Below are 14,449 nucleotides of genomic sequence, written 5' to 3'. Positions count from 1 at the left end.
AAAGAAAAGAAAAAAATTCCTATTCCAGACTGCATGACAATACGCCAGAATTGATTTGTGCTGGCATAGGGAATTTAGCATGCTAGCGGGTGTGATTGACACCCACCAGCACAAAGCTTCCTTGGGCCGGCAGGGGAGCACCCGTCAGCACAGATGCCACTATGCTGGCGGGCGACCTAAGCACCCGCTAACACAGATGCACCCCATCCGTGCTGGCGGGTAGCTTATGTTGCCCACCAGCACAGATCTCGCTCGGATAAGGCCGTGGACAGCTTCTTCCCTAACCAACCTTCCATTGGGAGTTTGCCCAAGAGAAGCTCGGGAAAAGCTCCAGAAACACCAAATTCAAGGGGAATGTTTTGCTCTTGATTTATTTGGAGGAGGTGGCTATATAAGGTGAGCTTGTGCCATTCTAATCTTCTTTTTTAACTTCTATCCATCATTTCTAGCTTCATTAGGTTGTCATCTAGATCTAGACCTAGAAGAGAGAGGAGGGAAGAGAGAGAAATAAATTAGAGATGGATTATTTTTGTAAATAAAATTATATGGTCATATTATAACCATTACAATGCTATGTTTGTCATTTTAAAGTAATATAGAATTGAGTTTGATTATATGTTTCCTACTTATTAATTATTAGATCCATAGTTTAATTAATGAGATTGATTGAATTTAATATATAATTGAGTTTGTTTTTTCTTTCTACTTATTAATTATTACATCTATGGTTTAATTGAGTTTCATTTAGGGTAATATAGAATTGATTTTGATTATATTTCTTCCTACTTATTATTTATTACATCCATAGTTTAATTGATTTTCATTTAATGTAATATAGAATTGTGTTTGATTAATTTACTATAGAATGAAATTTGATTATTTTTCTTCGAACTTATTAATTATTGTCATAGGTAGTTAAAGGTGGATCATAGAGTATGGATGTTAGAGGTATCAAAGTTTATCGAGGCTGCGGAGAAGTACGGTCGTAGTTGCCAGACAATGCAAATACATTGTCCGCGTTTTGACCGCAGCAACAATATTATATGGGAGGATTTATCAAGAGGCATTTGATAAAGTGAGATTTTGTGGATGGATACACAATTTGGTCCTACCATGGTGAGGCAGGAGGTACTTTCAACAACATAGACATCGACACTGGCTATGATGAAGTGGGTGGTGATGATGCAAATGAAAATGATCATGTTATGATGGATGATGATTATATGACCATGGAGATGAAAATGGTGATCAAACAGATGCACGTGTGGAACCATAGGTGGACGAAGAACGTAATGTTGATATGGAGGACATGTTGCGCCACATTGAACCGGAAGTGTTGCTAGGAAGTCCTAAAGGGTTAGAGAATTTTGAGACACTCAAGAAGGTAGCAAAGGACCGTATGTATGAGGGCTGTGGGAAGGAGTGGATAGTCTTGCATTTTGTCCTTCATCTTCTGATCCTGAAGGCTAAATTCGGCTAGTTAGACAATAGTTTCGATAATCTCCTTATTGGGAAAATTGCTCCCAAAGCCTAAATTTGTGCCAAAAACAAATACGAAGCAAAGAAGATTATCAATCCATTGAAGATGCATGTGCAAAGGATACATGCGTGTAGGAACCACTGCATATTATACCATGGTGAGTACGCAGCATTGGAAAAGTGTTCAAATTGCGATTCTAGCTATTGCAAAAGTACTGCCGATTTCTATGAGGACCCTGGTTCCTCCATTAGGAATAAGAGGAAGAAGGGTGCAAAGAAAAATGTTAGTGTTCAAGTGGAGGATGAATCTTGTATAGGTATTAACATGAATCAGTGAAGAGTTCCTACCTTGGTGATGTGGCACTTGCCGGTGGTGGACCATCTGAAGCATTTATTCTCAAACCCAAAAACTACTGAACTGATGACTTGGCATGCCGATCGCCCAGTAAAGGCTGACGGAAAACTTCGACACCCTTCTAATGCTTGCCAGTGGAGGACCTCTAATGCCAATCATCTAGAGTTTTCAGATGAAAAAAGGAATGTACGGTTCGCGTTGAGTATAGACAACATTAATCCATTTGGTGAAAGATGCAGCACGCACAGCACATGGGCAGTGCCGAGGACCATATACAACCTTCCCCATGGCTACGTCACAAGAGAAAGTTCCTTTTGCTAACCATTCCCACACAAGGCTCAAAGCAACTTGGCATCAACATAGATATTTTCCTTGAGCCATTGATGGAAGATATGCAGAAGCTTTGGGAGGATGGGGTTCGGATGTGGGATGAGTACAAACAGGAGCACTTCACACTAAGGGTCATTATCTTTGTTACCATCAATGATTATCCAGCCCTATTTCTCCTGACAGGTCAGGTAAAAGGTAAGAAAGTATGCGTAGTTTGCTTGGATGGAACATCATATGTGTACCTTAAGGGATCTATGAAGACAGTGGACATGCAGCATACACATTTCTTATTGAAGATACACAAATATAGCAGGATGAAGGACTTTTTCGATGGCACCAATGAGAATGATTTTGCTCCGCAACCGGCTATAGGTAAAATAGTATTTGAAATGTGTGAGAAGGTCAAGTTCAAACTCGGTATGAAGTCATTAGCTGGTGTTGATAATACGAAAATGGGAAGGAAGCAAGCTGAAACTACATGCATCGCTGACATGCCTTTTAAGAATATATCTATCTTCTTTAAGTATTTGTCATACTGGCAAGAGCTAGTGGTGCGTCATGCCATTGATGGGATGCATCTTCAGAAGAATGTGTTTGATAGCACCATCGGATTCTCGGGCTTATCAGAAAAGGCAAAGGACAAACTAAAATCACGTAAGGATATGGTTGACCTTAAAATCAGGCCAGAGCTCCACCCACAAGAACTTCCTAATGGTAAGCAATACCTTCCCCCGGCTAGCTACAACCTAACCAGATGAGAGATTGGCTATATGCAGGTGCTTGCGCGGGTTGAAAGTACCGACCGGATTCTCATCCAACATCCGGTCACTAGTGTGCTGACTCAAGGTTGCTGGCGGGTGCGATACTTGCCAGCATAAACCTATTTTAGCCACTAGCAAAAACATTTTTTGGCCTAGTGTGAAGGAAGGAATGTCATCCTATTGCATATTGGTTCCTAGCTACTTGAGCTGAATAGTTTTGACCTTATTTCATTGTCTCACCTCTCAATTATTGCCTCGTTGGAGAACACCCTGAATACTATCAAGTTCTAATACCCTAATTGTGGGCAACAATCCTCAGATCTAGAATGGATATTGTGAGTATGAAACAAGCTTACACCATATGAAGAATGATGATGTAGATGAACCTTGTAGAGGACCCTTGATGAAGGCGTTGAAGCAACCACAACAAATAGGATAATATTTTGGCAAAGCTGACAAGGCCTTTAAATAGAACTCTACACAAGTATAAGTGATTGTCGCTTGCTCACAACTCTACTTGATCCTTTAGAACTCTCTGATTCTCATCCTATACAAGAATCTAGTACTATAAATTACCTAGCCTAAACCTTTTGAGCGCTCCTACCTTGCAAATCTTAGATGAGATCTTGTGTTTCCTTAATTTGTTTCCTCTTGGCTTGATTGATCATTATGGTCTCCAAATCTTGTTTATACAGTAATATAGTCACTCTTAACCCCTCAAACATGCTTGTAGGAGCCAACACTCAATTTCTAATACAAATCCTAATAACAACCCTCTCGAGTCATAGTAGTAGGATTTGAGTCTCCATACAACAAAATCAGGTGTCAATGGGCTCTTATCCCCATTTCCCTGCAGGAAATTCCTTTATAATTAGTCTTAAACATTAAAAATCTCGGGTCAGTAGTTGATTTATCTATTGCATATTTTGATTGTGTGATACTCCATCTTTGTAAGCTAATGTTCCCAGTCATCAAGCCAACAATCTCGTTTTCGCTCTAGCAGGACCAAAGTTTGATTTTGATTAAATAAAGAAGAGATATGGAACCGAAGTACTTAGCACACTCTTTTTTTTTGTTTCAAAGAGTTTGAAGAAAGGAACATATACGTGTTCGAGGGCTGGGTTTATAGGTTTGATTTTGCTTTTTAGTGCACTAGTTGAGACTTGAGCTTGAGTGGCCATTAGGTAAACTAGACGCAAAGAACCGGCAGGGGAGCTGGTGGTACGCCGGTAAATTGAGCGGCATAGGAACACTACTGGGGAAAGTGTTCAATACCAGTACTAATCCCCCTTTAGTACCGGTTGTACAACCGGTATTGCTACTTCAGTACTAAAGGAAGATCTTTACTACCGGGTCAAATAACCGGTGCTAAAAGAGTATTAAAAAATAAAAAAAGAAATCCCACCGCCAACCAGCTAACAATTAGGATAACCGGTACTAATGGTTGGAGATACATATTTCAATTTAACGGCTAACAACTAGCGGGAAATAGAAATTATAAATAACTCACGGGCTAACAACTGGCAGGAAATAGAAATTATAAATAACTCACGGGAAATAATATATTGGATTGGAAAGCATCTGTGCTGGTGGGTGGCTAACGTCGCCCGCCAGCACACAGCGATCTATGCTGGCGGACGAGCACCCGCCATTACCGACGCTATTTGTACTAGCTCAAGGTTGCTGGTGGGTGCTCGGTCCACCAGCACAGACCCCTTTTAGCCGCTAGCACATATATTTTATGACCTAGTGGTGGCTGCTCGCGTTGGCGACGGAGATGAGGATGCGCGCAGGGCTCAGCACGATGAAGACGACGGTGACGATGATCGCCGCGACGAGGACCGCCATCAGAGCTGCTATGATGTATTGCTTCGCGGTCGGAGCCTTCACGCTCTTCGTCGTCGTCCTCGTCGCAGCCGCCTGAGGCGTCGGAGCTGGAGGTGCCATGCTTAAGCTCGTATTGGTTTGTGCCTTGTGCAGCTAATAATGTATTGGTTTGCATCAAAAATCAAAGTGGCGCGCTGGCTGCTGCTGAACGTTTTTTAATAGATCGCACGCGCAGGCGTTGCGGGATGAGAGAGAGAGAGAGAGTAGTCATGCTAGTTGTACGTAGATACGTACAGGGTATACGTACTGACCCTGCGTACGTGTTTGTATGATTGTTTGAAACAAGAGTTAGTTAGTGGCATTTTTTATGAAAAAAAAGGTCTTTGTTAGTCAAAAGATCGATGCTTTGTCCATCAAAGGCAGCACCAATAATAAAGAAGGACATGATGCACGCACCTCGTACTGATTCTGAACAGCTAGAAGAGTATAGCTGTTATTCGCAAGAGTGCTTAAAACGTTGTGTGTTAAGGACGCTGCCAGGAATTGGATGGAGCAAAGGCAAAGCAAAAGGCGGATATGATCTTGTCACTAGTCCATCAACCCGTGCTCCCGCACGGATTAATATTTTTAGAAGCTATTGTATTTAAAAATTATTTAGAAATTAAACTCTTAGCTAATGATTAAAATTATTTACCTACTACTCTCTTATTTTTTCAATACTTCAACATAATATTTATATAGGTATGTACCTATCTTTATTCAGTTGTGATTAATTTTTAATTAATAATTACTCTATGCAATCACTTTATATCTTTAATTTAGCATAGAAATCTATATTCCCATCACTTTATATCTTTAATTATAAATGGTGACACACATCATGCGTATAGACCTTAATTATTATATCGTATACCAATAGTGCAAGATATAGATAATTTAGAATCATATATTGTTGTACATTACGTAGGGTTACCTCATGTTATTTTTAATAATAGCATGTGTGGGTAATATAGATGTAAGGGGTTACTTTAAATTTTTTAAGTAATAGTGGTAGGCAATTCAGTCGCAAATTAGGGGGTTATTTTAAATATTTTTTACAATGACATAAGTGGGTAATTTTGATTAAGATTAGGGGTTACTTTAGTCTATTTTCATAATGGCATAGGTGGGTAATTTTTTAGAAAATATAATAGATCCAATGGCTATGATGATTTGAATCTATAGATTGATGGTTGAATATTTTACTTTTTTATGAGAATTTCTAGGATTTCTCACTTTTTCTAGAGTGTCCACCTAGGAATCTTAGGTGGCTTCACCTGGAAGCTTTTGAGCCTCCAAGATTGCTGATTATTCCTGGTTATATAGAAAGCACATGCATTTGCATTATAACATAAAAAGGAGCAGTGTACTCCTTGTAATTGGCAGCTTGGTTACGTACACACACAAACAAAAGGTGTTGGTCTTAACCTCCTATGCTTAGCCATGTGAGGGCAGACGTGGCAGTTGCTATTTTGGAACAGTCCTCTTCGGTGATGTCCATGCCTCCATGATGATGTAACCGAGAACAAACTTGGCTTGGGCTCATCTCACAAAATCAAGGAGAGGGCCACCAAAGGTTCAATTCGGAGAGAGCACAAGTCATCTTGCAGAAAGAAATACAAAAGTTTTTTAAGTTATTGCCTACTTTTTAAGTTAGCATTATCGTTTCTACTCCAATAAATAAAGTTTCTTATCATCATAACGAATAATTCTAGACATATGGGTCCTTCCAAAAAGAACCAGGTTCCAAAAGCTTGGAGCAGTCGCTCTTAAAAATGTTATCACAAAAATAAAGTTTAATAAAATGCTAGGAACCATATATATCAACAGTTTAAGGGGCCTGATATGACGTATTGCATTGATTCTTACTTGGGCTGAAAGGTTTAGGGCTTGCTTGCTTGCATTCCTAAGCTCAATTGTCTGCAGGCTGGAGAGACGACCCGGGAATATGAAGGATGTGTGTGTTTGGTTGCTTGAGGTTGTTGGGCACGTCATTTACAGTAATACACGCGGGATTGAAAACCTGAGCAAGGGTTTGGATCATTTTTTTTTCTGAAGTACAGTCACTCACATACGTGCGTACACATTCAACTTAATAAATGTGTGCGCGCGTGCACACACCCTATCTCTGTAGATATCTAACAGAGATTGAGCCAACATATTTTGAGATTTACGAAGTCACCACATGTACGTGTCAACTAGAATACTTCACTACTATCTATATATACATAGTATCCCTCCATTTTGCAAAGAATGCAATCGTAGAAATCTTTAGATAGAATAATAGTGATGAAGGAAAATGACTTAGATGCTTCTAACCATTATGCATGTAAGAGTTTCATGCTCATGCAGATGGCATTTTGGTCACATGTTATAGTTAATTGTGTATGCACAAGTTTAAAGAAAAGAACAGGAATCCTCCTCCTAATTATTATATGGACGAGTTTGATGCACATGCAGAAAATAGCACAACAGTCCTGCAAGCTTGTCCAAAAGTACAATTGTGTTTTCGCGGGATAAATTTTGAATCCTAAATTTCATTAATTATGGAATGAAACTTTTCAAGGGTACTCGTATGCTCTACACTAGATATCATAGTGCATGTAGAGTATATTGAATATTCCCCATAGATAGTTGCACTCGTATGATTTCTTTTGTGCCTTAATGATCAGTTAGAATGTAAGTTCATGAAAAATGGCTTTCTGTTCTAACTGTGCAGTTCCACACAGCCTATATATGTTCGAGGCTTAGAGTTTCGAAGCAAACCTGCTGCACTAGCTAGCTAGAATTTTGAAGAAACGTTCACTGAAGAAAAAGAATTAGAGAGAATTTACAATGATTCCTGTTTTGCCGCTAGTTCTTGTCCTGTGTGTTTCTTCTCCAATTGCTCATGCAACAACTAGCACGCTCAAATCCAATGCCGTCTGCTCCGGCCACAGAGGTTAATTTTTACTCCTTTTGTTTATCCTTTCTGAAAAGAAATCCATGGTTGCGGTACTATATTCATCCAGCCACATTTAATTTTCAAGTAACTAAGTACTACTAATGCGCAGCTGATCACCCTACCTATGTTGATTTTCAGTGAGCATTCCACTCTCCAGTCGCACTTGGCTGCCGTTGAACCACCGGCGAGGCCCTTGCTCACCGTTCCCCTCCTCGGAGACCATACCCTCGACGGCCGACGTGCTCCACCGGGACCGCCTCCGCGCCGACCGCATCCGGAAGGGCCTCAACGGCACTGCTGGAGCAAAGCGCCGCGACGTGACCGTCCCGACCACGCTTGGCTCCTCCCTGGACACCTTGGAGTACGTCGTCACCGTGGGCCTCGGCACGCCGGCGGTCACCCAGACCGTGCACATCGACACCGGCAGCGACGTGACGTGGGTGCAGTGCCGCCCGTGCCCCGCCACGGCGTGCCACCCCCAGAAGGACAAGCTCTTCAACCCGGCTAGGTCGGCCACGTACTCGGCCATCGGCTGCGGCTCCGCCGCCTGCAACGGTCTCAGCCGTGATCTCTACGGCAATGGCTGCTCCAAGCGCCGCCAGTGCCAGTACATCGTCAACTACGGCGACGGCTCCAACACCACCGGGACGTACAGTGCCGACAAGCTGACGCTGACCCCGGCGTACGCCGTCGACCACTTCCAGTTCGGTTGCAGCCACGCCGCGCAGCTGTTCAGCGACAAGGCCGACGGGCTCATGGGTCTCGGCGGCGGCTCGCCGTCGCTCGTGTCGCAGACGGCGACCAAGGCCTTCTCCTACTGCCTCCCGCCGGCGGCGAACTACTCCGGCTTCCTGACGCTCGGCGTGCCGCGCGCCTCCTCGTCGAGGTTCACGGTCACGCCCATGTACAGGACCATGAGCGTCGACACCTTCTACCTCGTGCTCCTGCAGGGCATCACCGTGGCCGGGCGGCGCCTCCGCGTGCCCCCGTCGGCGTTCAGCGCCGGCGCGGTCATGGACTCGGGAACGATCATCACGCGGCTGCCCCCGAAGGCGTACCGTGTTCTTCGGGCGGCGTTCAGGAAGGAGATGAAGATGTACCCGCGGGTGGCGTCGTCGTCGGCGATCTTGGACACGTGCTTCAACATCAGCGATGCCGTCGGCGACGACGTCAAGGTTCCAAGCGTTTCCCTCGTGTTCGAGAGGGGCGCCACGGTGGAGCTCGACCGGTCGGGGACCATTCTCGACGGCTGCCTCGCCTTCGCGTCCACCGGCGACGACGAGTCCGTGGGGATCATCGGCAACGTGCAGCAGAGGACGCTTGAGGTGCTGTATGACATCGGCGGCGGGGCCGTCGGATTCCGCCGTGGCGCCTGCTGAGTGCTGACTGCTTAGCCAATGGAGGATACTCGATCGACAGTGCAATCTTGACCATCTATGTTGCTTGGAAGTTTGGAACAATGTCATGCGTGTCAGTCTCAGTAATCATTCAGTATTGATCAGCTTCATTGTACGCAATTTTTCTATGTACTTGTTTTCCTGAAAAATAAATAAATAAAGGGTATATGTCTGTCTATTAATCTGTCTCAAGATTTTTTTATCCCCAAATCATTCACTATTCTAGATTCATCCTTCTCTTCTTGTTCTCGTGGTTGAAAACAGGTTGAAATGAGAAAAAAAAATTCATGTGATCTTTATAACATGTTATATGTATGTTAGATTCTGTTATTTGATCAGGATGTGAACGAGAAAATTATTTTTCGTCCAACAATTTCAAATAGGGTCTATGCCCACTCAAGAACATGGTTTAACATGTGACGTGGTCGCAAACTACCTCGTGAGATTGAATCAGTCCTCCATCCTTTTCTCTTACAAAATGCTTGAGAGTTTCAAGATGTTCGTAGATTCATGTTGTATTCTTGTACATCAAACCACGTTGGCTATACCTTTCTACAGTAATTAATATGTGACATTGTGCCTGACATGTGGACCTTGCGACATCTGAGCTCGCTTGTTAATGACCAAGTAAATCACACAGTGCAGTTAACAAGTCAGATCTTCTTGAAGCACGGGCTCCCTGTGCAGTTACAAGTGCCACCCTTTCACTTCTTCCCTTCTTAGATACATTGCCATATATAATTAGATTTTTAGATCTACAGCCTCTACTAATTTTACTAGTCGAGCATCATCCACCACCCAATTTCCTACTCAATATACAAACTAGCACCGGCCAGTGTATCCAGAAAAATCGTCTCTAGTACCGGTCCGTAACCCCCCTCTACTACCGGTTGTGCAACCGGTACTAGCAATCCGGTACGGGGTCCCTTTAGTACCGGTTGAAATAACCGGTACTAAAAGGTGTTAAAAAATTAAAAAAAACAAAATCCCCCGCCACTCATGCCCCCACCGCCCCGCTCCTCCGCCTCCTCCTCCGCCCCTCCTCTCTCTGCCCCTCCTCCACCTCCTCCACCGGCCACCTCCGCCGCCGCCACTCCGCTCCTCCGCCTCCTCCGCCCTCCGCCTCCTTCGCCGGCCCCCTCCCCCGCTGCCCCACCACCGTCCCCCTCCGCCGCTCCGCCCCGCCACACGCTCCGCCATTGCCGCTGCTCCGCCCCGCCCCTCCTACGCCGTCACTGCCGCCACCTCACCTCGCTCCACCACTGCTCCTCACTGCTGGTGAGGGGCGAGTGGAGGTGGGAGGGGAGGGGAGGTAGGAGGAGTGGAGGGAGAGAGCTGAGATACAGGAGGGAGAGAGGCACCGTGTGGGAGAGAGAGAGTGAGAGATAGAGGAAGGAGAGAGGCAGCGCGATAAGGAGATAGAGGAAGGAGATAAGAAGGAATTCCCGCACGGATCAAGGAGCAACGCCGGGGCGAGGGGGCGGGATTTAGTACTGGGTGGAGCCCCCACCAGACTAAAGGGTCTCCTCGGGTACTATTCCTTAGGCCTGATACTAATGCTAACAATAGTACCGGGCCAAAAAGTGACCGATACTAAGCCTCGGGACGATAGGTCATTTTTCCAGTAGTGATCCTCTTTGTGCCACCCTACTCCTCCATTTATGAAAGCGTAGGGTTCAAGAATGCCTAGAATGGTGCTAAGATAGCTACTAAGGAATTTCATCATACTAGATGGTTAAACATTGCAACAACATATACCATATCATGCGAATCGTATAATAAGAATAATTTAAGGCTATTTAATTACTCTCTATGTTTATTGATAATCGTTCTGTGTTGATATGACATGGCATCTTTAAAAGCATGATAAAACAAAAGGGCCTACAATAGCCTAACCGAGACAGTGCGCCCTTTAATTTGGTATAAAGTAAAGATAGTGTGGAATTATGAAACACAGAAGATAAAAAGGCAGGAGAACTAATATAAACTAACGCATTCTCATGGTGATCTGCATTCCTTTGATAAAGAAAGATTTCGCCATTAATAATACCAAAGACAAAATACAGAAAAGTTAAAGAAACTAGCTCACGTATTCTCATGGAGTCATGGTCGTCCTCTGTGTCCTTTGGTAAAGAAGAGAAAATATTCTGGGATTAATAAATACCAAAGGCAAACACATACAGAATAAAGTAGCTCACAGATCGAATATTATTAATTAGAGCAGATAATCATGCGAAGCACTTTGTATCAATTCAAGACTTGGCAAGCAAGTGATGCCAGTCGCAGTCAACCAGTAATAATCTGAGCTTGAACGTACTCTAGCTTCTGTAACGGACACCAAACAAAAAACATGGCAAGCACGCGATGCCATTCGCCATTGGCCACCGCGAACGCAGCTTACTGCACACACCAAACTAGCTTATATAGCCATGCAATGCTCCAGAGATGAACCAAACCAAACCCCAGCTACGATAAACTCAAGATTACTCTCAAGTAATCGTCCGTATACCACACAATGGTCCTTCACTTTGCACTCAAGCTTGACCCGAGAGAATTCTGCGATCAAAATATGACTATGTACATTTCCAACCTCACATCATCCTACATAGATAAGAGCAATGAGCCCACCATTGTCTCCTCCACCACCATCATGTTCGTCCTCGCCGGGCTCTTCTTCAGCCTCAACCTCTTCAGCGGCATCTCCGACGTGAGCGCCATCCTCGACCCCAAAGTCCGGCTCTTCCTCTCCTCGGCGCTCTCCCTCTTCCTCCCCGTCATGTCCTACCTCTTCTCCGAGGCCAAGAACGCGAGGAACACGACGAGCTCCTCCACCACTGCGGGTGCCACCACCGTGGCTGATCTCTCGCTGACGGCCGGGCTGATCCTGGTATGGATGCTTCTGGTGGAGCTCCTCCGCAAGAAGGTGGACGAGATCCGCATGCGCGGGCACTCGAGCACCATCCAGCGCGCCGGCCGCGTTGTTTGGCTGGGAAACCTTGTCTTCTTCAACATCAAGAGCGTTGGTCGGAAGGCGGTGTTCAGCATCCTTTGGATCCTTTGTGCCACAAAAGTGGCGCAGAGATTCGTCTTCACCGAGGTGGGGAAGCGTTCATATGCCCATGGCAAGAACGCTTCTGTACTCACCTCATACATGGCTCAGATGCTAGAACGTGAGGAGCATCAAGCAGAGCGCCACCAAGCTGTCCAGGACGGAGACGAGCTGTTGAAGAAGTGCAAGTACATTGTCATGGGAGAAAACAAGTTGGTGAAGAAGGCTACTGCAGATGGGTATGAGTTCTTTTTTCCGACCAACGACGATGGCGTCATCACTGTTGGTAAAGTTTGGGAGCTTCCCGAGACAGGCAGTCAGCACAAGGAAATCCAACGCCTCAAGAGAATCTGCCTCTCGTTTGCTCTCTTCAAATTGTTGCGTCGAAGGTTTGAGCATCAGCCGGCGATGAGCGATGAAGAGGCACGCGACTGCCGGAAGTTCCTCTTGAATGGCTTGTACGGCCAAAGAAGAAAGGAGGATGCACATGTACTATTCCAAGTGATGAATGATGAGGTCAACTTCCTCAGTGAGTATTACCACTCTGTCATCCCTGTCGTCTTCGCGAGCCCCTTCTTCCTCATAGCAAACTACTTTCTTCTCCCCATAGTCGTAACCGTCCTGTGCCTCATGTCTATTATTCTGTGCGGCAATGGAGATGTTGGATATGCATTCAAAAGCCTCGGTAGAGACAACTACACCTTGCAGCATGGAGTTTCAAAAATAGTCAGATGCCTTCTAGCCAAAGCCATCGATAATAAGGCCCCAGCCTTCTTTTCCCTAGTAGACCTTTCTATAACTGCCTTTCTATTCATCATCTTCTTCTACGAGGAGATATGGGAGTTCGTTGTTTTCCTACTCTCCAATTGGTTCATGGTCTCAGTGCTATGCAGCTTCAGGGCCAAATACGACTGGCCTCGGAGCCCCACCTTTGGTGGAGCCTTCCGCCGTCTCCTGTGGCTACGGAGCAGGATGAGCCATGCCCCCCTTAGGGTAAAGCAATTTTCCATGTTGAACCTCCGTTGGCCACCCCACCTACCATTGTTTTCCCCACTCTTCTTGGCGATAAGAACAGAGGGTGTACCCAACAGCTTGAAGCAGTCCATCATGGATTGTCTTGTGGAACATGATCGCCATCCTAATAACACTCCCCTTACCAAAGGCACATCCGCATTGGAGAAGGAGAAGCACTACATTCCTCAACACCATGCTCTAAGGGAGGCTTGCACGAGCGATAGCGCCGCCGAGGTCATCCTCACATTGCACATTGCCACCAGCATCTTGGAGGCCAAGTGTGCCCCTCCGAGCAATAAAAATGAAGATGTAAGAATGGTGGCGATTAAGCTGTCCAATTACTGTGCCTACTTGGTGGCCTTCCACCCTGAGCTACTCCCCGACAACAAGGAAAAAGCGGAGGATGTCTTTGAGGCAATGAAGAAGGAGTTGAAGGACATGCTCGGGTGCCGAGTGTACTTCCTGTCATCGAAGAGCACGAGGGTCGAGAAGATGATGAAAGCCGTAGAGGATGAGAGTAACAAGCAGCAGGAAACCAGTACAGAGGATGAGAGTAACAAGCAGCAGGAAACCAGTACAGCAGTGCAGATAAGGGACATTGAAGTGGAAACACCAGGTCACAGCGAGCAAGACAACAAGAAAACGGAAGCCGCAGCAGGCAAGAGTGATGGGAGCAAAGTTGTACTGAACGGCGCAAAGCTAGGGAAGCTGCTAATGGACGAGGTTGATCCTGAAGCAGTGTGGAAGCTCCTGGCCGACGTGTGGACGGAGCTCATCGTCTACGTCGCGCCGTCGAACGACGAGGAGCGCGTGAAGGGGCACGAGGAGGTGCTGGTGCAGGGAGGCGAGTTCATCACCGTGCTTTGGGCGTTGACCACCCACATCGGCGTAGCCCGGCCGCCGCCACAGACCAAGCAATCCACTCCAGGACCTTGAGGGAAGAAAGGGAAAAAAAATCAAAACTGGATATGCATTTGGCTGTTTCGTTTGTGCTTCAGTGTACTGTGCAGCCAGCTTTTTGATACTCTTGTTTCTTGCATCCGAGTGTGTGTTTGTACGTTGGCATGTTCTTGTTGAGAGATTTCTTGTTTGATTTCCCCCAACTCGGATCCTTCCCGGGCGGTGAAGGAGATGTGCGTGAGGAGTGGACTGTTGTGTACATAATAATGTTTGCTTGGTTCATCAGTTCTTCTTATAAGCCAATATACAGTGACGAAAGAGACTCATCACTGATCCTAACCAACTTACTGACTC

The 14,449-nt window shown here is 45.3% G+C and overlaps 2 protein-coding genes across 2 annotated transcripts; both read left to right on the top strand.

Annotated features, from left to right (window-relative positions):
• The first annotated feature begins 7,437 nt into the window (after positions 1 to 7,437).
• On the top strand, positions 7,438 to 9,310 carry LOC117853177 (aspartyl protease family protein At5g10770). Its single transcript, XM_034735547.2, has 2 exons — positions 7,438 to 7,732; positions 7,874 to 9,310. Exons 1-2 carry the CDS (start codon positions 7,627 to 7,629, stop codon positions 9,112 to 9,114), a joined length of 1,347 nt encoding a protein of 448 aa, XP_034591438.1. The 5' UTR covers positions 7,438 to 7,626; the 3' UTR covers positions 9,115 to 9,310.
• Positions 9,311 to 11,456: 2,146 nt separating this feature from the next.
• Positions 11,457 to 14,377, top strand: LOC117851618 (uncharacterized). Its single transcript, XM_034733463.2, has one exon. It carries the CDS (start codon positions 11,648 to 11,650, stop codon positions 14,129 to 14,131), a length of 2,484 nt encoding a protein of 827 aa, XP_034589354.1. The 5' UTR covers positions 11,457 to 11,647; the 3' UTR covers positions 14,132 to 14,377.
• Positions 14,378 to 14,449: the final 72 nt, after the last annotated feature.

This window comes from Setaria viridis, chromosome 4, assembly GCF_005286985.2.
Source record: "Setaria viridis chromosome 4, Setaria_viridis_v4.0, whole genome shotgun sequence".
NCBI lineage: Eukaryota > Viridiplantae > Streptophyta > Magnoliopsida > Poales > Poaceae > Setaria > Setaria viridis.
This window is presented reverse-complemented; position numbering and strand designations above follow the sequence as displayed.

What these genes read in the sequence shown, in the direction of transcription:
- LOC117853177 (XM_034735547.2), top strand. Translation starts at nt 7,627, where the DNA reads ATGATTCCTGTTTTGCCGCTAGTTCTTGTCCTGTGTGTTTCTTCTCCA. An exon ending in CGTCTGCTCCGGCCACAGAG is followed by an intron (nt 7,733 to 7,873) that starts GTTAATTTTTAC and finishes GTTGATTTTCAG; the next exon opens with TGAGCATTCCACTCTCCAGT.
- LOC117851618 (XM_034733463.2), top strand. Translation starts at nt 11,648, where the DNA reads ATGGTCCTTCACTTTGCACTCAAGCTTGACCCGAGAGAATTCTGCGAT.